We start from the raw sequence: 16,537 nt of genomic DNA, 5'->3' as shown, positions 1-16,537 counted from the left end.
CACGCTAAATGCTAACGCGTCCATAGAATATAATGGGCGTGTTAGCATTTAGCATGCGCTAATTGTTAGTACGCTCCAAGTCGGTTAGTGCGCCTTAGTAAACGGACCCTAATGTGAAGATTTATGGACTCTATGCGCATTCCCCTTGTAAAATGGGGAACGTATGTGTACAGCCTGTATGTGGTGTGGACCTCCATTTGTCAAGAGCGGCTTCTACAACTGCAATCTGCCCATGTAGTTAATTTATACATGGGAAATGCTTTTAAAATGAAGGTCAAGCTGTAATAAATCAAGCAGGATATTCAGGGTAACGTCACTGAATACGTTTTACAACGCCATGATCTACTGTGTACATGAAGTTTCTCCTGTGTTTTTGGTAGGTGGGAGGGAAACTAGTAGGAATGGGTGTGAGTGTGTGACTGGAGCTGCAACGGGTTTGTGGTGGTGTGCAGGGATCTGTGTGCGATCATGAGAGTGGGAATGGGGGTAGGAGTGGGGCTGGGGCTTGTGTGTGTGCCCTACACTCTTTCAGATCCCCCCCCCCCCTTTATTTTCCTCTATCTAGCCTGCTGTATATACTCTCCCTCTTTTACGCTTCATCCCCTCCCTGCTCTTTCTCTCTCTTCCTCCTGCATTGCAGCTCACACAGCAGGAACGTAAAGGTCTTGGGCCCGTCATCTTGTGGTAGAAGGAAGACTGTGCTTTACTGCCGACTCCTTTGGTCTTTAGTTAGTGGGGCTTGGTTTCCCTTTAATCTTAAGGCTCTATTTCTCCCAAGCTGGCTCTACTTCAGCTGACAAGGCATGAGCTCCCCAACAGCCCCACCTTGCCTTCCATGGGACTCTTTTCCTGTCCCAGCTCCTCTTGTACTCTTCCTCTAGCCCAGGGGTCTCCAAAGTATGGCCCGCGGGCCGGATAATTTGATCTGGCCCATGGAAGAATTGTGCAGAAATGTGCCCAATTGGACTAATTTTCAAATGAGAATCTGCAAAAAAAAACCCCAAACAAAACACCCCAAGGAGTATTGATAGATTTCAAATGCATTAATTAAAATTGTGTTCAAAATATATTGATATGTTAATATTAATATTATTCACAACTTTATTTAATACTGAATTGTAATTGTATATTTTACAGTATTTCTTCGTACTTGTTCAGCCTCGATCAACAGTGTCAATTTGCGGCACTGTAGGTAGCTCTAGCGCTGTGACTAATCTTTAAATTAAATCTGGAAGTTTGTTACTAGTCACTGCGGTTAATTGTCCATAAGAATACTTGCACTGCTGCAGTGTAATACTCAATCTGTAATTCACTTATTCACATATTTGCTTGTACTCTGTAATTGGTTTATAAAATTTTCTCCTTTCAATAAAACTCATATATCTAAAGTTATTTATCTTTTTTTTTTTTTTTTTTACTATGGCCCGCTGAAAAGTGCTGAAGTACCCAATGTGGCCCAGGTGGCGAAAAGTTTGGAGACCCCTGACCTAACCCTACCAGTGGAGTCATCTCTGATTTTAGTGTCACAGACAGGACAGGCAGAGAGACAGATAAAAGTAAAAATGTACGTTTTGTTATAAACATGTTTAAAAGAAAAGGGGCCTGGGAGTTAGATATAGAGGAAGGCATACATCCCAGAATTTGACAAGCTAATATTGGTTCCATTGTTTTAAAATTGCCTGATTGTCTTTAAAGTAAATAATGCTCCCTGTACAGATCAGGAGAGAACTGAGGTAAGCATTTTAAACAGGGACGTTAGTGTCCATTGAAACTCTGTCAGATACGACTGCAAAAATGTGTAGAACTGACATTGCAAACATAAAGCAAAGCAACGGAGAGAAGTCCACTCTGCGCAAAATCCAAGCAGTCCAAAGAAAACAGCAGAGGGGGCCTGGTCTTTAATGGCAACCAGGAGTCCAGATTGAAGTTAGTCAGTGTCCACAAAGCAATGCCAAATCGCAAATTATACAATAGGTGCTTCTTGAAGCAAAAACTCACACAGATGATTTCTTGAACAGACTGGCATTGGCTGCCATTAAAGTGTGGTCTTTGCGATCTACAGCTCAAATCCCATCATTGAAACATATAAACACACTAAGGACCTCAATCTGTTCTGTTAGCGCCCTTTCTCTTTGGAACAGTATTCCAAACTACTTACGTGAAAAACTTACACTCTCCGACTTTAAGTCAAAACTAAAGACATTTCTCTTTCTCGACGCATTTAACTCCTAATTGTCCTTTTAAGGACTATCCAGTATTTAGAAGGAATCTTAATACCTGATCCCCTTTCTATTGTTCTTCTCCCTTACATGTTCTCTTTTTCTCCACATATTGTAGTTCCAGCCCCCTTTCCCGCTTGTCTCTGTTCATTAATTTTTTGTTAGTTTATTAGTCCTAAAAAGCTAGTATTTGTCCTAATGTTGTTGTGTGTTTTTTAAAGTGTATTTTAGTCAATAGATGGTTTTAACATTTTTGTACCCTGCCTAGAAGTTTTGATTAGGCGGTATAAGAAATTGTAAATAAACTTGAAACTTTGAAAATCGGGCCCTCTCTGCTGTTATCTTTGGAGTGCAAACATAAAGGCATACGTTCAATGGTGCTTTTGACCACCATTCATAATTACAAGCTTCAAATGGCAACTGTTTTAAAAAAATAAGTTATGATAAAAATCTTTAAGAAAATAATTTTTGTTGGCGTATTTTACATTACCCAGCAAACAAATCTGAAATCATTAATTAGAACCTTCCACACAGAAACTGCTCACATGGTTCATTAATGCGTATTCCAAACTTTAAAATATCAGGGCATTACTTGACATTATCTAAAGCAAGATATCAGTCTTCTGAGAGAAAGAGTTCATAAACGGTGAAAGGAAAGTTGGCGTCACATTTTTATGGCTTAAACCATTCTTTCGTTCATCATGGATAATTTAATCAAATGCTGTATTTTTACAACTTGTGGAAAATGGATCAGTTAATTGTAGATAATACAGGAATTTTTTTAAACCAAGAAAACTATTTTCAGTTTAAACATTGCATGGAAAAGTCTTTAAAAAAATGAATGTTATAAAAGTAAGATTAAATGTCTTCTGGCATACTGTACAGCATTAAAGACATTCAGTCAAAACTCTTTGATATAAAACAATCACAATTTACATTATTTATCTGCATATACACACACTCACACACATGTATAATATATATTTATCTTCTGTCGTTCCTAAATACATTTTTAAAAAAATCTAGAATCCCACAACAATTATGAACACGATAAGCACATCCATGCAAATTTTCTTTAAAGAAAATAAATCGGAACAAATTCAAAAGTTATTGCTTCTGGAGCCGGGTGAATTTGTGATCCATTACCAGTGATAAGATGTGGAATCTAAGTAACCGCAACTCACCGTTACCTTACTATCGTCTTTATATTCAGTTCAGTGACCATCAGCTGTGTTTTAAAATACTTTCTGCAAATATGTTTGCAATTACTCCCTGACATACTGCTTCACGCTGGGTCAGCCTTTATAAAATACACCTGCGCTAAAGTGAGCAGCAGAATTTTGGAAATACGTTAAAAAGATTTGACTACAACCGAATCTAAAAACCCAGACGCATTTCATTGTCCACACACACAAAAATATACATTTTTGCGTTATTTTAAATGTGTCATTTAGAAAATTGCACAACCACAAACATCTTCTTCTCATGAAGAGAGGAGGCCATAAGGATGACACTGTTTTAGAGGTGGAACGTCATCAATCCTTTGATAATGGGCCGATTCTGTTGCCTTGTGTGTTTCGGACACTTGTTGGCAGCATTATGCAAACAACACTTCTCTTAAATAAGTGGATTTTACTTAAAGCTTAACAGCAGCAGTATCCATACATAGACTTTTTGGTCCGGACAGTCTCTATGTGGGGGGTGGACCATTGGTATAGCTGAGCATGGGATAAAAAGATCTGGCAAAGTTGTTTGCATGGGTGCAACTATAATCTTCTTCAGAGACTGGGACCATGCAGGCGAGAAGCAAAAGCAGAAGGAAGAGTAGCTGGAGAGGAAGAGCTGCTCGGAGGACTCGGAAAAAGAGGGAACGGGGTCTGGAAACTTCTTGAATGGCTTCAGTTGGGTTCCGAGATCTGCAATTAAAAAAACACATCATAAACATTAGAAATATATCGCTGGAAAGATTTGAAGAGGCCATCTACTTCGTCCCCAGGCCACTGATCAGGACCCAGTTGTGCTCCCCATTCTTGCTAAATGCCCCTCTTAAAAGTAGTGTCAAAGGCACTACAGCCTCCCTAGAGAATGTACGTCACCACACTGAGCTACTCTTAGGCCCTCTTTTACAAAGGCGCACTATGCGTTTTAGTGCAGATTTAATGCGTGCTAAATCAACACGTGTGCTAACATGTCCATAGGATAAGATGCGTGCGTTAGTGTTTAGCGCGCCCTAAAAAGCTTAGCGCACCTTTGTAAAAGAGGGGGTTAGAGTTAGAAAAGTCTTCCTGTCCAACCTAAATCTCCACTGCTCTTTATATTGTGACCTATCTGCAATTACATTGGGGAATAACTGGTCACCATCATTTTTCAAACTCTCCCCGAATGTGGCTCTGCTTGTTAATGTAATTTGCTCCAATTGAGATCACCAATACAAGAGATTAAACCCAAAGGGCCAGATTCACTATATGGTACAGAACGTTAGACGCTGTTAAGATCTGTGCTAAGTGCTAATTCCATAAAAGTCACTCAGCGCTAAGCGACCCTGATAGAATAGCGCTTATTCCCGTGGCCAAGGACTGCTGAAACCTGGTTTAAATCTTTATGCCAAAAAATGAAACAGATTAACCAAAACTAGTAAGGTCCGCCCAAAGTTAATCTAAATGGAGATTTAAGTCAATTAAATGAAGGAAAAGAATCTCAGAAATGCCACTCCATGGATCATAGTGATATTATCCTCATAGGGAATTGTGGCGTGGATATCTTTCATAGATCCAAAAGCCTTCATATATATTGGGTCGTTGAGCAAAATAGAAAGAAAGTAAGATAAAACAGAAAAATTCTTTATATAACTAAATTATATTGGTATTTATGACAAAAGTCTGAGTAATAATTTAAAAAATAAGAAGTTTGAGTAATAATTTAAGAAATAATAAAAATTTGACGAATTAAGTCTTTTTTTTAATATATGAAGGTTAAGGATAATATCACTATGATCCATGGAGTGGCATTTCTGAGATTCTTTTCCTTCATTTAATTGACTTAATCTCCATTTAGATTAACTTTGGGCGGACCTTAAATCTTTACGCCCCATTGACGGCAGTTGGGTGTGCAAATTCAAGTATTCTATAACATTGCGCCTAAGTTCTGGGAATGCCGCTGACCCTCTCACGGCCATGGCCCCCTTTGAGCTGCAGGGCTGTTATAGAATAGTGACTAGGGCAGATTACTATAAGGTGGAATATCAAATCAATAACGCCAATCCAATCCAAAGTTTTAAGGTGGTTCACAATTAAATATAAAAAGCAGTTTAACAATTGTATTATAAACAAATACAACTCATTACATTTACAAGTAGAAATTAAGCATATAATAATATAAGCATACAAGCATATAATGAAAACCAAGAAAACTGATTAAATTACTAATTTCACTGGGCAATGAATTCAACAAGGATGATCTCATGTAACTAAATGCTCTTTTTTCTTGTGGGAGTTTAACTTAAACATCTGGAATGCAGGAAGTTGTAATACACAGCATTGAAAAAATGTAGATTATGCTGTCTGATTAAAATATCTGAAAGATATGTGTGTCTAAAAGACCAAGCACAGAATTTTAAAAATAATTCTAGCTGCTGTTGGCTGTACAAGTCAGTCAGAATTGGTGTCAGCTATTAAGTATTTTGGACTATCTGGTGTCTCTTCTGATTAGTTTGAGCAAGTCCCCGATATAGGGAATTGTAATAATTGAAGCCTACTTCTGAGCAGTGCGTGCACCAATTTCAACAAGTTGGCCTGAGTCAGAAGAGGCTTCAACCGTCAAACCTGCCTTAATTGAAAGATTTTATAGAATGATTAATTTACCAAATTTCATCAAATTATTGCAGTAAAATCCCAATGTAGTTATTTCATCTTTAAGAGGGATCACTTGACCCTGCAACATCGGAAGCATGATCAAGAACCACGTTGCAGTTGATTTTTCAGTATTTTAGATTTAAATCACGATTTGGCAGCCAGTTTTCCAAAACAAGCCAAACTTACAGTTACGATCTGACATCTCCTGCGATTGATCTTCTTTCATAAACACAATTATTCGATACACACGTAAATCTAACTGGACGCCAATTAACTCCATTTAATCCCAATAATTGATTTTTAGCATCTAATTGATGAATCAGTTTGCGTGTGCGTCTGGGATATGCACCCGTGTTGGGTAACCTATATGGAATCTAAAGGGGAAAATGCTGCCTTTTCATGGATAAGATTATTGCTCTTGACATGTATATACTGGACATCTGGAGGATTCAACTGGACTCTACAGACCTGGATTTTCACTTGTGTATGCTGGAAACTACAGACATATTTTCCCATAGCCAGGCCCAGCCTGTATGTTCTTGTTTCCCTGCTGGGAGAATATCCCTTCAAGGTTATGCTGAACTCTTATCACTGCTGTATGATTTCATATGCCAGGCACCCTGGAAATAATGAGCAAGGAGCTCTGCTCATGTGGGTGTAACGAGATGAAAGAACTTGGTACCAAACCATGGGTTTCCTGTCTCCCAACCAAGCTATGGGAACCAGACAGCTGGATTGCTGAAAGGTCATCTTTGCCAACTTTTCATCTTACAAGGACACCAGCTCGAATATGCACAATAACACCTCTAATTAACAGCTGCATGCATGACTACGTGCTGAAAGAAGGAAGTTCAGAAGCAGTTCTCTGTTTCTGTAAGGCCCCCCTTTTACTGGGGGGGGGGTGTGGAGGTGAGAGAGAGGCGTGGACGAAAGGGAAGAGTTAGCTGTACATTATTTTTATGTACCAATAGGGAAGTACATAATCAGAATTTGGGGATGGCCTTTTTTGGAACAAAGGAAGAATTTCTCTGAATAAAAAACACGTGCATTCTAAGAAAAGCCAGAGAAAGATTCACTTACTTATGCTACGGGGAACTGCTAGCCCCCTGCTAAGCATATGGGTGCAAATTCTTCTCTCCATTGCATATTCTGAACTGACAATACATTTTTTTAGATATGTCTTTGCTGCTGTAATACTTATAGTTTTTATACTAACAATAAACAAATATTGTCTGTTTTGGAAGATACAATGCCGTCTTGTAGTTATTCCAATGAGGTAACCAAAGCAGCCTTTTTATCTCACTCTTAAAGTCCTGGGAGTTAGTGTTATTATGTGGTAAGATTTTGAGTGTTTTTCTTATGCAGAAATTTATGCATGAAGGGCAGCTTTGTACTGGGTGTGCCTGCAGATATGTAATTACAGAACAGGAGTCACTTATGCATACTTCTTCCCAAAGCACTACACTGTAAGCTTGCACATAGCATACAATTGTGAAGGAGGCATCAAAGATCATGGGCGGGACATGGGTGTGTCAATCATCAATGCATTAAGCTTCCAGAATTCTATAAGTTGCATGCACTCATTGACACATCTAGTTGCATCCACTTTCGACTGCCATTGACTTGGCATATGCAGGCACGCCTTCTTTTTTGGCTTGCCACAAGGGGCTTATGCTAGCATTTTAAATTGAAATCAGGACACCCTGATGCTGTAATAAAATTGGCGTTGCATTGGGGTACCAAAAAGGAAGCATCAAGTTATAGAATTATCCCTATAGTACTTTGCTCTATGGAGGGATTGTTGTTGGTCTTACTGAGGTGATGTCTAGGCTGCTGCCTTTTCTAGGCAGGGTCTTTGCTATTTGAGTCCTGGACGTTAGTGCTGTTGTATTGTGAAAGGCTTTCTATATAGGTCTGGAATGTGTTTTTTTGCAGGGTTTGGATATTGGTCCTCTAAAGGGGTCTCTTCCCCCTCCCCTCAGTCTCCACTACTTTGGAAAAGAAAGTGTTATAGGGCCTGTCTTAATTTTTCCACCCAGGACCTATTCATTCCTATCTATGCCTCTGCCATCTTTTGGATGTAATTATTCATCTTTCCAAACTTGTGATCAAGACAATCTATATTTCAACTACAGTATTTGCGAAATAAATCAAATTCCTTCAATCTTTCTTAAAGAATAGAATCTAGACCTCTTTTTTGTTGTTGTTATGTTATGAGCCCAAATGCTGACAAAAATCCGACAATAAAAACCCCTGAAGAAGCCATGGTTTGCGGCAAAACGGGACCCGTCGGTTTGCAGAATTGGTCAACTGCTATTATGCAGTTTGGGCCAGCATAAGTCATCAAGCATCAAGCGAATGGCGAGATAATTAACAAACTTTCTGTGCTTGTAAAAATCAGTATTTTGACTATAGCACCACCTGACACTAATAAGTATTGGTCTCCCGACATAGAATCAATGTTGCTATTAAAGAAAATGAAAAAAAAGTTTTAAAATGAAAATTTTTTAAAAAAAGAAAATATTTTAAAATTAGTTTGGTTTTGAAAAGTTCAAAAAAGAGTAAGATAGAACAAATTAAATTATTAAATAAATTACGTAAGAGTAGATAGCAAAATGAAGGTTTGGTCAATGAAAGACAACCATTACCACTGAAAATAGGGGTAAAAGACTATGTGATCCCTTGAGTGGTGTTCTCCTTCATCCTCAGAATGCTGTGTGGGACAGGTAGATGTTTACTGGCCTCCACCTCTGTTAAGTTTCATCTTTTTTATGTTCAAACATTTTATTGAAAGCATAAAGCAAAAATACATATACAGTGGTACCTTGGATTACAAGCATAATCCGTTCCAGGAGCATGATCGTAATCCAAAATGCTCGTTTATCAAAGCGAGTTTCTCCATAGAAAATAATGGAAACTCGCTTTGATACATTCCCACCTACCCCCGATAACCGGCATCTCTCCCCCCCACTCGCAAAGGCTCCCTTGCTCCAACCGGCAACCCCCCCCCGCGCGTACCGGCCCCCTGCGCGACTGGCCCCCATGCACGGCAACTCCCCCCCCCCCCCGTCTAGCGCAGGCACAGATCGTGTGCCTAGAAGATCTTCTGGCTTCTGCTTCTGCCTGCCAGCCTTGAGCATGCATCTGCGCATGCTCAAGGACTTCTAATTCTCCCTCTCGCCGAGATTCTTGGCAAGAGGGAGAATTAGAAGTCCTTGAGCATGCGCAGATGCATGCTCAAGGCAGGCGGGCAGGCAGGCGTGGAAGCCGGAAGATCTTCTAGGCACACAATCTGAGCCTGCGCTAGACAGGGGGGGGGAGGTAAGTTTAAGTTGTTCGGGTGGGGGGGACGGTTCGCGCGGGGGGGGGGGACGGTTGGAGCGAGGGGGCCTTTGCGAGCGGGAGGGAGCGATGCCGGTTATCGGGAGGGGTGCTCGCAAATCGAGTCAACACTCGGTTTGCGAGTCAAAAGTTTGCTGAGTGTTTTGCTCGTCTTGCAAATCACTCGCAAACCGGGTTACTCGCAAACCGAGGTTTGACTGTATATTATATAGAAAGATATTCTTTACAAATGATTTTACAAATGTTAAAATTCTAATCCATAGATTCTATAAAATTCTATCATTCCTCCAAACATTTTATATAATAAACCATAACCTCCCCTTATCACCCCCCTCTCACCCCTTTCCAACACCAACCCTCCCCAATCCCTCCCCTACCTCCCTCCCCCACCCCCTCCTTCCAAATCTTTCATTTCCCCCCTTTTCCACCCCAATTCCTCCCCTCCACCCCATAATCAATTCCCCCTCCCAGATGAAAGGTGACAAAAATAAAGAAATAAAATAAAGATCTGGAATGTAATTTAAACAACCTTAGCTTCAATGTAAATAATTGAGAATTAAACTTCTTGCTCTAGGTGGTTTCATCTTTTTAATCAACCTTTTAGCAATGCCCTTGAGATATTATGTACCTAAAGTTTCCCTCACATCTGCCACGTCTCCAATCTGCTGACCACGACGCCCAACTACAAAACATTCAGGAAAGAACTGAAAACTATACTATTCAAGAAATTTGTCAAATGATCTAACTAAACCTTATCGACCCTCCCTGGGAATGCGCAGGCCAATTCTTGTTGTAAACCGCCTAGAACTGAAAGGTATTGGCGGGATAGAAGACACCAATGTAATGTAATATAATACCCACAAAATGATAAATAACTTGATTTATCAAGTCTATGTACTTCAAATGGAAAAACACTGTAGACTTAGGAAGAGACAACGTCAGACGGTGCAGAGATCTCTGACTATGCTAGATCAAATTAGTTTCTTATGGTTTAGGGGTATGCTGTCATTTCATTTCTTTAATCATACACATTAGCAAATGTAAAATTACAACCGTCTATATACCTACTGATATTGCTAACAGACAAGTTATAGCCAACAATTAGGTTACATACAGTACTACATAATGATAGGAAGCTGCATATTCTCATGGGTGATCTGTAGCCCATTATGGGCAACATTGTGGCCTGTGAGAGAGAATACAGCATGGAGGCTCTGGATACATCCCGAGATAAGTCCTGGCATTGGCCAGGTGAGGGGGATGGAAGGAAGACAAAGATCACTTTTCTCTTTACAGAAAAAACTGCCCTCATCCCCTGCAACTGACATCTACCTTATCTATCTCTGCAGATGATAGAAACAGTAGATTAACTATGAAAAGATATTTCACCATTAACTGAAGAGCATGCAAAGATGGAGAAATACGCTGTTTTATGAGTTCAATTAGCTACTGTAGGAATAAAACTAGAGAAAAAGCAACAGGTCCTGAGGTTGTGGGCTAGCTGTGGTTTTACACCAAGGCCCACCCAACCAGATATCATAAAGAGATAAACAGACCGTGGTCAGAAGACAGAATTCTCAGAAGAAAGAATTCATAAGAAATATCATCTAATAGAAAGTATCGGAGATGTTTAGAGTTGGGAGGGGGGCTTGTGCTCGGAAATACTAATATGGTGGGGAAACAGGCATTTCGGGGAAAAGGTAGGCTTTACGGAGAACAGAGCAGACATGTAACATGACGTAGGTAAGAATAATAGCCAATAAGGATGTATCATGTGATGTAAACCAACGTGGTGTTGGCCACTAAGAAATGTATAAAAACCAGGCCTTTAGGAAGGAAAGGTCAGAACAGACATCAGAGGACCTCTGGGCCTGGAGGTCATCACCTTCTGTTACACTTTATACTATATGATCTATTCTTGTAAGCTGTTATTGATTGACTAAATAAATATATACTTATTGAAGCCAGTATATAGTCTCATTACCGAGGTCTCATTACCGAGGTAGGCCTGGACAGCGGCCTATCTACCTCAGTGGTGAACCCCGACGTTGAAATAAAGGGAACATGCCCCTTTAGAGACCTCACTGGATTGAAGGCCTATACTCTGCTTGTCAGATTGCCTCTCCATTACTTTTGGCCAAAAGTGTGTTTCTGGGTTGCCTGCTTGTACTTATGCAGTGTCTCTACCTAAACTTCCTTATTTTCTTGCAGATTTGCTGTGTTATTTTACTTCCCCTTTTATGCGGTTTTTTCTTTCTTTTTCTAGTTTAAAGCCAGCAATGGAATGTGGTCTGCCTTAAACACTGCCTTCTGATTACTAATCCTGTTTGTTTGTCGTTACACAGGCCCTGTGGCGTCAACTTTGGAGGATCCCGGACCCTGGAGCAGGAATTCACGTCAATTCGCCCAGGACCGGGCTACCATCCTTAGCTGTCCTACGGGTCCTGTATAGACTAGTGCGTTGGGTAGTTAGTAGGACTGACCGGTGGTAGGCAGTCCATAGTTCATAAGATGATATATTTGCTTGCGGATGGGTCGAGTAGTCCGCCGATAGCTTAGGTAGCCGATAGCTTAGGTAGTCAATTGTTTAAGAATTGACTGGTGGGTGGTAGCCAGTCCATAGTTTAGGAATTGTTTAAGAATTAGGATATGTGTATACATGCTTTTGACTGGTGGGTGGTAGTCAGTCCATAGTTTAGGAATGGTTTAGGAATTAGGATATATGTATATATGTTTATGACTGGTGGGTGGTAGTCAGTCCATAGGTTAGGATAGGAGTCAGAATACATTATAGTTGGCAGGTTAATGTAGTCAGTTCAGGGTGTAGTTGCTGTATACATACGTAGGTAATTAGTAGTTGATCAATTACTGGCGGGTCGGGTATAGTCTCAGCGCAGCTGTGTTGTCACCCACTAACACTTCAGTTATATGCCTTCTTTTTACTTTCCTTAATTTTTCTTTTTGGGTACAGACACTGATTCGTTTGCTGGTTAAATTCTTTCCTTTATTTCTTGTGGTCTTGGGCCACGCCTGATGTTTCCTCTGCTAGATCAATCTATCACTGTTATGGTGTGACTGTTGAACCAGCTTTGACTGGTGGTTATGCTGTTTCTGTGGTCTCTGGCCACACCTGAGTTATTGCTACGAAGGTACCTGCTCTTCTGTGATCACATTGCATCATTTTGTAAGTATTCTTATTAGTTTTATTTTTAAACTCATTAGTTTGTACACTTTGTAGTTGGATATATTGTTTATTTCTCCCATGTTGCCGCTTTTTATGCTAGCGTCTCAGTCCTCCTGTTTGTATTGCTCTCTGCCACTGTTCACTGCCCCTTTGCTCTCCGCAGCATATACTCTTAACCCTAGTCCTATCTTTCCACCTTCCGTTGCACACCAAGTGCAATGGCAAGCAGATCGCACTCTTACAACACATACTGGTCGTTACTCCCCTGTCCCGTGGGCCACTATCTCTCAGGCATTAGATGATATCTGTGAAACTATTCAACAGCAATGCACCCCGTTCCCCACCTTCCCCCACTTTCCAGGAAACTGTGCTTAAGTAGTGTTTTTGTCTCGGAGCCCGCTATGTCTGATTTCGCCCCCTGCTCTTGCTGACCTTAGGAATCCCCTTGTCTTATACTTCTCTGGCTGCCAGTGCTAGCCAGAGTTATTTGTCTTGTGCCCCTAGCCCTAGCTTCTCTTTCTCTTGCCTGTTCCCGTTGGATCTTCTGTTAAGCTGTTGCTTAGACAATCCTGTTCCTCCTTTTGCCCCCATATTTCCTACCATTGTTGAGCCGAAAGTATACACCTCTTCTCTGTATTGTGCTTTGTGTTACCTAGCCCCTTATGATGTAGTATTATCATGTGTGGCCACTATTTTGTATGGGTTTTGGCATATTAGTTCTGTTTTTATGGGTTTATTTCTTTGCTACTAACAAGAGGGGTCTTCTAGCCTTGGCATAGCTCTGAGTCTGTGTTTTACTGTAATATTTTCAGCTTGTCATGCTGTCTACAGGCTTCCTTTATTCTTCCGTTTATGCTAGCTGTCACTTGTGTACTGACCTGTGTAACATATGGCGCTTTGTGAGACAGCGAAAGCATTGCTCTCGTGGGTTTTTTGTTTCCTGTTCTTTTGTGGTCACGACCGAGGAAAAAAAAAAAAAAAAAATTGGGGGAGGTGAGGGGGATGAGAGTGAATGAGACTGAAAGAGGAAGTATATATTTTAACTGCGTTTCAATGTTACCATAAGCTTTCATTAAACAATTATTTATTTCATATAAGTTTGCTGGATTATAAAGGAGTGTTTTTGAGACAGAGAAGAACGCAATTACAGAAATGATTTGGATCACTATTGTTTTTATATATAAATACAAAACAGTATTGGAAAGAAGGGAGAGAGACAAATATCGAAAGTCAATAGATATATAGAGATAGTGTACGTAGATAAGAAGGATTCGTGACAGGTGATTATGTTTAACCAAATAACTGACAGGCATTTAAGTATAACTGACAATGTAAAAATAAACGCACCCTTTGTCTTTCTAGGTCTGGGATTTTTATTATGGGCGTTTCCCATCACCTCACTTTTTCCCATTACTAACGATCATTTGTTTTCTAGAGTTAGGAAAAACTACAGTGCACTTGAATTATACAAGAGGGGGGACTCCCTTAATACTTGCTAGCAATTAATGTCTGTCTATTTTTCAGCGTTACAGTCTTTTATGTTACTATGAGTCATTATCTGTTGTATTGTGCCCTGTGTTAATGTCAGTGTTTATGGAAATACGAGTGGATTTCTATTTATGAGCGCTCACTATAATTACCAATATAATGAAAGAAGATTTATTTTTTACTGCTCACCACAACCATTTCAAACCTTATTCTTTGTCTGTGATCAAAGTTTAAGAAAGGAGTTATGCTTCTTCTTCTTTTTTCCGTTACACAAACATACCGAGCTACTTCCTGGTTGATGTGTCTATGTTTAGGGACACTGGGAAATGTAGTGCTTTATTTCTTTAACTTGAAATTATCAGTTGCTATTTTCTCTTTGTTTTTTCATTATTCATGTCTCTACAATAGCTGGAACATATTGCATAGGGTTCTTATGATCCGCTTCTATCCCAAATGGTAATATTAATTAATGTTGTGCTAACACACCGAAGCGAAAGTAACTTCTGCTTTCTTCATGTACTGTACTGTTAACCCATTGCACGGTTAACAGCAATATAAAAGGGAAACTATTGTTCCTTTACTTATCATAACAGTTTCAGAAAAAAAAAACCAAACTTCTAGCAGTCTTTCTCTCTCTGCCTTTTCTTGGAACTTGTAAAAGAAATGTTACTTCTTCTTTTTCTTACATATTCTCTGATACACACAGAAATACTTTTTGGTTTAACACAATGCAATTAGCGTTTGGCTTTATTAAAAAAAAAATGGTTCTACCTGTTGTTTAAGAACTTTTCTAATAAGTTGGTGAAGGAAATATCCAGTCCTATTGATTGGAATTCAAAATACTGTAGTTTAGGTCTTTTTGCTGATTGACATTCAGAATATTAGTGAAAGAAACAAAATTGAACCCATGATTTGATAGAATCCCATGGGAAGGACATTTCTCCCATAAATCCTATTTTATTGTAATTTTTAGGGTTTATCCTCTTTATTTTAGTATGTTTCAATATAACCTATGTGTTAATATGTTTAAGGCTATAGCTTAGCCATCCTTTTGCTTGGGTTTGACTCTTTGCTAATTCATATTTATGTTTAGCATATTACTCCTGTCCTTTGAACATCATATGCCATTGTAACTATAATTCCCTTAGGCTGACAAATATAATTCAGCCAATACATATATTAGACCTTAGCCTATCTGAATTAAAGCAGATAAGTTGTTGTTTTCTTTTGTATGTCATCTTTTAACGCTGTACTTATCCTATTAGTAATATTGCTCAGGTATTGTTGGAAACAAGTTAAATGATATATACAGTACAGATATTTTTGCCTTATTAATTATGGATCACTTCACAAAGACAATTGCCTATCAGAGGAAGCTGTATGCTACATGAGAATCCGTGTTTATATCCTTTTAATGTCTATTAAGGACTTATTTGCATAATTATGGACTAATGCTATTTGAAATATCATCGCTGGAAGAAAGATGTTCGGCCGTATGAAACCCCGATGACGGATGAGCTCCAACGGAAGGATCTTGCTACCGGAGAAGAAACTGGATAAATGCCTAGACTTACCAGCAAAGACTTCCTGACTGTTGCTACCAAAGACGGGATGACCTTTATGACCTTGAACTTTTACAGCTTTAATTATGGACTTATTAATTTGCACTTTAACTCTTTTATGGACTCATGCAGTATTAGTATATAATATAACAGCCCTATTGCAAGTTCATGTGCTTTTCTTGATTGTGACTTTATGCATTTTCATCCTGTTTTGACTCCCACAATAGCTCCCTAGTTATTTTCCCCTCCAGTTGGATTCTTTCCATTCCCTTTCTTGCTGCTAAGCTGAGGAGAACTGCAGTGAAGAAGAAGTGATGAGCCCAGCTGAAGGATGATGACGTAAGATTTGATGTGGTTACCTGGACTTTCACCCCTGGCGTCTGGACCCAGCCGAGTCTGCACTGATCCCAGCTGTTTTGGAAGAGCTTGGAAATAATCTAACTTGTTAATTTATCCCGCCATCCCTTTTGGATGTAGTATGCTCATAACAGGATGAAGCCATAAAGAGAGAATATATTAAAATGTATCAGGTTAAATTATGAACCCCTGCAGATACCTGGTTGCCCGAACTATCCCAAATGTTGAAATAGAGACCCCTACACAGACCCATACACAACATTTTTTGATAATCTTGACTTGACTGATTTTTAATGTACCTCCCTATGAAACACCAGCAGCTGATTTCCCCTCCCACGAGTCATCACCTATCCCCACTACATCAGTAATTTATGCTGATGTTTCTATCACAGCCCGGCAGGTATAAATTTTAATGCAGCATTCAAATGCTTACATGATTTCTGCTTTACACAAAAATCTGAATCATTGACTGCTTAGCCTAGTATTATAAGCAATAAGTACACTACGACATGTTATACTGCTCTGTTCTTGATA

General features: G+C 39.4%; 1 protein-coding gene across 7 annotated transcripts in view; it reads right to left on the bottom strand.

Moving 5' to 3' along the window:
• Positions 1-1,363: 1,363 nt before the first annotated feature.
• The window catches only part of SYNE2 (spectrin repeat containing nuclear envelope protein 2), a 654,322-nt gene continuing 639,148 nt past the window's right edge, over positions 1,364-16,537 (bottom strand). For all 7 annotated transcript variants that reach the window (XM_033952730.1, XM_033952735.1, XM_033952736.1 and 4 more), the window contains one exon: positions 1,364-4,135. In XM_033952730.1, the coding sequence (XP_033808621.1) occupies positions 3,910-4,135 (226 nt within the window). In that variant the 3' untranslated portion in view covers positions 1,364-3,909. The remainder of the gene's footprint in view (positions 4,136-16,537) is intronic.

Source organism: Geotrypetes seraphini, chromosome 7 (assembly GCF_902459505.1).
Source record: "Geotrypetes seraphini chromosome 7, aGeoSer1.1, whole genome shotgun sequence".
Lineage (NCBI taxonomy): Eukaryota > Metazoa > Chordata > Amphibia > Gymnophiona > Dermophiidae > Geotrypetes > Geotrypetes seraphini.
This window is presented reverse-complemented; position numbering and strand designations above follow the sequence as displayed.